General features: G+C 35.8%; 1 protein-coding gene across 1 annotated transcript in view; it reads left to right on the forward strand.

Annotated features, from left to right (window-relative positions):
- Positions 1–3,877, forward strand: part of LOC106535237 (rho guanine nucleotide exchange factor 6) — a gene marked incomplete at its 5' end in the record, with an annotated part of 14,143 nt that extends 10,266 nt beyond the window's left edge. The window contains 1 exon segment of the mRNA XM_014032194.1: positions 3,509–3,877. Within this exon segment, the coding sequence (XP_013887648.1) occupies positions 3,509–3,631 (123 nt within the window).
- Positions 3,878–6,937: the final 3,060 nt, after the last annotated feature.

A 6,937-nucleotide genomic window follows, 5' to 3' on the forward strand; every position in this document is an offset into this window, starting at 1 on the left:
GACCAGGATTAGACACCTCTGAGTTAGGTGTTCAGCACCACTTTCTAAAACAGAGAAGCAGCTGCTCCACTTCCTCTATTAATCATTATTCAAAACTGTTGAGTTATTTTTTTTTGTTTCACATATTGCATGTTTCACTTGTCCTTTTTTTAAATAGTTTTTTAATCACTCATCAGTTTGTATCATTTTATAGACCTGAATTTCTAATTTATCCTTCATCGTGGTTGCCTGTAGCTAAAAGTAATCGAATGGTTATTAGTTAATAGCTCATAATAAAAGTGTCAACTAGCTCGGTTTAAAATGTTCATGGAAGCTACAAAAACTGCAGTTCTCTGAAATATATTGGGTAAAAATAACAATATTAAAACAAGTGGACTAATTATGAAACTGTATCAGAACTTTGAAATATGCTCTGTGCTGAAGAACGGTGCTCTAACCGGCACCGTTACGTCACTTGATGCAAGCGGTGTAGTTGCCCCCCGCAAAGAATTACAGCGTRTTTAGCACAGTTTTCTCAGGCCTGGAATAGGTGCTTAGACAGCAGAAATAAAGATCCATTCGAACCACTGTGGTGGAAACTTCCCATCCCTGTGATGCTATTGAGAACTAGCTGTATCACGCTAGGTTGTGTGGTCTGCTGGTGCACTTTGAAATTAGGCCAAATCAGACCTCTGCTTTCCTGAAATCAGGCATTGATCGTAATTATGATGATGCTGAAACCAACAGGAGCCATCATGATGCCTGTGCCAGTTATACAAAGTATAATTTGTTATTAAGTTTAACTGTTTAGRCTTTTCTGTAGCAGGTCCAAAACTGTGGAATGATCTACCACTACATGTCAGACTGTCTCCTTCCCTCTCACTTAGGGCTGGGTATCGATTCAAATTTCCCAAATCGATTCGATTTGATTCACGATTCACAACGATTCATAACAATTCAGGGCGATTCACAATTCAGTGTGATTGATTTTTAAATTAAGGATATGCAGGAACACATTAATTTTGATATGTAAGACATTCTCAAAGGAACTAATTCTGTAAATAGTAGAAACTAATTCTAACTTGGTGCATTGGTAAAATTATAAACATTAAGGGCAAACTTGTAAATTGGAGTTTAATCTTGGAACAAAACTATCTCAAGTTTCAAAGYGTTTAAACTAAAAACGAATTGCAAGAGAAAGTGTTGTTGGATACATCAGTTTTTTTTTTAAGAAAATAAGAATAATTTTCTTGATCATGAAGAAGTGATGGAATAAGGTTGCAGGAGAAGAGGTGGGTTAATATAAGTGTTTACTTCTGCCTACTCTTTTGAGTGTATGATAATTGTTTATTTGTAACGCTTCTGTTCAATAAAACTTATTAACAAGAAGAAGGAAAATAAAAGTACTTCAGCTAAAACATTCCACCACTGTGAATTACATTAAGATGTTTCTAAAATTTATAAATAAAATTGGTAATAAAACTAAAGGATTTTGTTAGACTAACATCTTTCACACATTTATACATGCTGAGGAGAACAGTTTCAGTCAGATATTTACATACCGTAGTTTTGGTCCGACCACGGGAACCAGCCGTTCAAAGCTTCGTTTCTCGCTACCGCGTCCGAGTGCAAATCTTCACAAACAAAAGTTGTCATGGCCTCTGTTGTCTTTAAGTGTTAGTGATTCTTTGTTTCTTTTGTTTTGCCCCAGACAACTTGTTGTCGGGAGCTAACATTAGCACTGACCTAAACCTACGGCAAGCCAGTAGTGACACACAACACGGAAACGCGCAGCTTCATRGCACACAACACCTGTGGGGAAAAAATCGATCTCGTGACTTATGAATCGAACTTCCCAAATTTGAACGAGAATCGATCCAGATCGATTAAATCGATTTTTTTTAAACCCAGCCCTACTCTCAATCTTCAAGTCTTGTTTAAAAACACACTACAGTACTACTCCCTTGCCTTTGAGTCTGAGTGAGATGGTGCAAAACCTCACTCTGTATCATAACTCTGTTCTATATATACTGTAAATGCTCCGTATTTTGATTTGTATTTTGACTGAAATTTAAACTATGTCCTGTTGTTTCTGTCTATTGTACAGCACTTTGGTTGGCCTTGTGCTGTTTAAAGTGCTTTATAAATAAAAGTTGTAGTGGTAGCTGAAAAATGGACTTAATGTACCACGTATGCCTCATGAGGCATACGTGGTACATTATGTCAATTTTTAAGGGAAAATATCATATAAGGGCTTTTGGTCCTGTTATTTTAAAAAGCCTAAATCAGAATGATTGTGGAAAATGTTTTTTTTTCTCACAAATGACCACAGAAGAAGTTCTGAATCAAAACATTTTGCTCCACATTCTGCCCTGTCCCCCACCCACCACCCTCCTTTCAGTCTCTTACATCGACTCCCAGWCAGACCTGTACAGCAACTGACAGAAACATTTAACTATAGAAAACTCTAAAACAGAAACAGTACACTGGAAAAAAAGGCAACTCTAAAAGTATTTAAATGAGTTTTTTTTTCTTTTAGCTTAAAATGCATAAAACAATCTACCAATGGAACAAATGAAGATTAACTGGACAAGATTGGATCCAGGTTCAACTTAAAACAAGATTAGAAAATTATATTTTAAGGCGAATTATCTTGAAGTAAGCCTTCCTGACTAACATTAAGTGTTTTCACAGCTATATAAGTTTTCCCCAACCTGTTATCACATTTAACAAACATTACACAGATGTATTGCCCTAAATTCAAAACATTTCAGCATTTATTATAAGATTAAAAATGAAAGCTGTTCTTACACTTAAACACTCTTATTGCATTCAGCATCCAATGCAACAACCAATTCTGCTATGCTTCTTTTTACAGTCGTTTAGTCATTTAACTCTTAATAAAATAAAATAAAACCTTTGCAGTGATCAATAAAGTAGATTTGTTGGTAACTATAACTACACTTTATTTAGCCTTACCTAATCATTAATAAATGGTTACTTAATGCAGAAAACATCAATTAAAGATGATTCATGCTTATTAAGCTATAAATTAACWCATTWATTAATGCTTTCCCATAAAGACCAACTACTTCCAAAACCAACATACTCATTCTTTATTCATGRTTAATTARTCATGAATTTTTTTCAATATACTGTTTGTAAATGTAATGCTCATCTAACTMTACTTTCACACCATGTGTTAGACATGTATAAATAGAAATGACTCAAATCTTTAAGACTATTTTACTTATCAAGATTGTCAAAAATGCTTTTTCTTAAAACAAGTTTGCMTTATCTCACCTAAATTTATCTCTGTAGATGCTTTTAGCTTACATTAAGTGCAATGAGAGGCTTTAACTAGACATGTTTTTAAAGCTGTTCTGTTTACTGTTTTAGTTAAATTTCTGAGCCAAAAAAAAAAACCCAGAAGAAGAAAATTGTAATATTTTAGCTTCAAATGATCTGAGCCTTCATGCAAGCTCTTCGACAGCATCTGTAGCTTAATAGAAGTTTAATTCTCTTCCAGGAGAACAAGTGGATGAAGCAGTTTCTGGAGGAGGAGCAGAAGTCTCGCAAAGAGCTGGAGAGGCTAGTTCGGAAACTGACCAAGCAGAAGAACGACTGCTCCTGGGAGGACAGCGGCCACTGAACACGTACCCAGTCCATCCTCGTCGTCGTTTCGTGACCTCTCTGGTGTGGGTCTCTTCATGTGAGCAGACCTCCGTCGGGGAAAAGTGTTTGTGTGGTTTATTTGAATCTTTGTTTTTGTTTTTGTGCATCTGCGTCATGTCTTCACATTTCAGCGTCACGTAGACTTTTGAATCTCGGAGCTCGATGGGACGTTTTCATGAGATCCTAACTGTCTTCCTGATCCAGTTTTGCTAAACGAGACCCCCAAAAAAAGGAGAAAAGGTGCTTCCTCCCTAACAGCTCACAATGTTTCTAGTAAACCGCCACATGGCGATTGGGACTGTAAAGTCTCCCCAAGCAAGTGGAACAATTTTGGACAAAGATGTAAAAAGAAAAGCCCCATCATGGCGGCTTTCAGCTTCAGCTGGAAAAAGAAAAGGAGTACAAAGCCATCGAGCTGAGCAGGGTTTTTTTCTTGCACACACTTCTCTTTAAAACAGGACTGATGATGATCTCTGACTCATGACTTTTTCACTGTCATTTTTTGGTGATAGGGCTTCCTTACAGGGAAAAATCTGATCATGTGGATTTTTTTATGTTTCCTTTTTTTTTTTTTTACTTTTACATCATACATTGTCAAGGCTATTTTTAAAAGCTCCTTGTATTAGTCTCCAGTCCACCTCTATTACTGTTTATTTAAAAACTGCATGAATGTACAGTGTTTCTACATCATGGATTCTGCATCAGAAATGTGATAATCAATATATTCAAATATGGAGTCCAAACCTATCAGGGATGTATCTGCTTTATGAAATAGGAAATACTTAAAGTAACTCTGTACCATAGAGTTATTGGCATCATAGGTGATGCAAACTCTTAATCTTATCACTAAACTATATCTATATTCAAGAGTCGTTTTAACATAATAAAAAAATATGTAGCCTTTTTTATTTTGGATTCATAAAATATAATCTGTATTTATTGTTAGCCCAAGCATTTAGAGCCTTAGATGTAATTTGCAAAGGAAACAAAAACCTTTTTCTTTTATTTTGAAAGAGGAAACAAATGCTAAAGCAATAAATTAAACCTTTGATGTAGGGTTCTGTGGAGAACTTATGAACAGTCAATATCTTACTCGTCATAGTTGCTCTTTAAACAAACAAAACAAAAACAAAAGTTTGTCAGACTCATTTTTTAGCAGGTCATGGTCCTAAGAAGCTGCAGACAGAACCATTATTTAGACACTGATGAACATCAGACTCGTTTCTGTGATTCGTAGACCACATTTCCATGGTGATTAAATGAACAGACCGCATCCTGCGCAGAGTCGGTGTCCACTCTTTACTGTTCAGCACGTGCATGACCTAGATCAAAATACTGACAATCTGAAACAAATTTCTGTCTTGATTCTTGATTGTGTTGTTCTGCTGCCTTTTAATCAGTGACAAACCATCAAACCCATGATGGTTGAGTGGTTAAACCAGGTGATGATTGATTGAACATCACCTTCACTTGTGTTTTGCGTCTGCTTGTTTATGTGGACACAGAGACAGAAAAAGTAGTTTTAAATTAAAAATGACAGAGACACAAGATGTTTTACTGTTTAAAGTACAGTAAAGAGTAAAAACGGAGGGCTCAAATTCAGTTACACAAGGGGGCCAAAATTCAAACCTTGGTCCAAGCCAAGATTAGGTTTCTGTCAATATTTATCAAACAAATGACTCCTTTACAAATCAAATTATATTTACCAAATTGTAGTATTTAGAGCATACATAACCTAACAGATAAAGTAAAAGATTAAATTTAAGAAGGCATCGTTAGCATTCATTTCTTGTCCTACACTCTACCAACAGCTATTTTATTTATTATAGAGATACATTTTATCACAATCCAGCAATTCAGGTAAAAAAAACTCACTAAATATCCAACTATTTAGACTTCAAATAAGAACAGAATACAGAAAAATATAATTAAATTACTTACTGACGATTACTGAAAAATTCAAACTTCATTTTCATGGCTTAAAAATTTATTTTTAATGTATATTAAAAATCCTATTTAATTACATTTAAATTATCACCTTCAAGGCCAAATAAAATGCTAGTGAGGACCAGATATGGCCCACGGACCTCAAGTCTGACAGAGTAAAACATTAAAAAGGGACTTCCAATAATAACACTTTAACAATAACCAAGAGAAAAAAACTYCTTCTCCACAGTGAGGTTGTTCAAAGAGTTCTCTACAACAAAACACGTTATTAATAGTTCATAACATTTTCACAGAACCCATATTTAAAGTCTGAATTATGGCTTTAAGTAATGTCTGTGATGAGAGTTGAGATGGTTTTGTGTTGTCCTGGTCGAGTTACTGCAGAAGCAGAGAAAAGTAAGTTTGTGTGTTAGTGTGGAAAATGTCAAAAGTTCAAGTGCCTCCCAAAGGGGTCCAGAAACCCAAAACAGAGTGGGACTAAATCTGTAAAAGAAAAAGTTTATATATAAATATATATTCAAAAGTGTCATACGTGGCTCTCTGTACTAAGTTAGTTCAGACGACTAATGACTAAGTACTGTGGGTGTACATGTTTTGAGTGTGAAAACAAATAGCGCTCTGTTTTCTATTTAACGTGTGGCGAGTACCCACGGCTGTACATTTCCTCACCATGTTGATGGCGGCGTGCGCTGTCTYTGCTTTTTTGTTTTGTTTTGCTGCACTGCACAGAAGCAGTGACTGCTGGTGAAATGCAATAAGCGACTGCTCTACGGACTGACCTCTGGGTTAACCCCCGCAGTAGTCTGTCAGACCTGGAGGTCTTGCAATAATGAATCAAATTAATTACCCAAAAACAAACAAACTTTATTGTTCAGTTTGTCTGATTTGTTTGTTTGTTTTTTAATTCACATTCTTGGTTAAAAACCAGCTGACCTAGTTTCTTTTTTTTCCTCCCATCACATAAATGGTCTAAAATTATATTTGAAACTGCACCTCTGTGGGTAGTTCTGTTTTTGCACACAGCTTCACAGAAACCTTAGCGCTCTGTGCAGCGTATGAGGCAGCTGGTTCATCTGCAGAGGTGTCACTTTTGTGCTTTTAAAGACTCTTACTGTTYAAATTGTTGGAAATTGTCCAGTCCTCGAACCCTTTTTTTCCCCTCCATTCATCACTTTTTATTGCTTAAATTAATACTGTGGCTGTTTCCCCCGCCCTGTGAAGACTTCAGCAAGCACCACACACTGTAATTTGAAATTTCCTACAACCTCTGTGAGCACTTAACTGGTGAGAAAAGGTTGAACTCCAGTTCATCTGTAATTCAAATTCCACTGCACTG

Source organism: Austrofundulus limnaeus, unplaced genomic scaffold (assembly GCF_001266775.1).
Source record: "Austrofundulus limnaeus strain Quisiro unplaced genomic scaffold, Austrofundulus_limnaeus-1.0 Scaffold1392, whole genome shotgun sequence".
Lineage (NCBI taxonomy): Eukaryota > Metazoa > Chordata > Actinopteri > Cyprinodontiformes > Rivulidae > Austrofundulus > Austrofundulus limnaeus.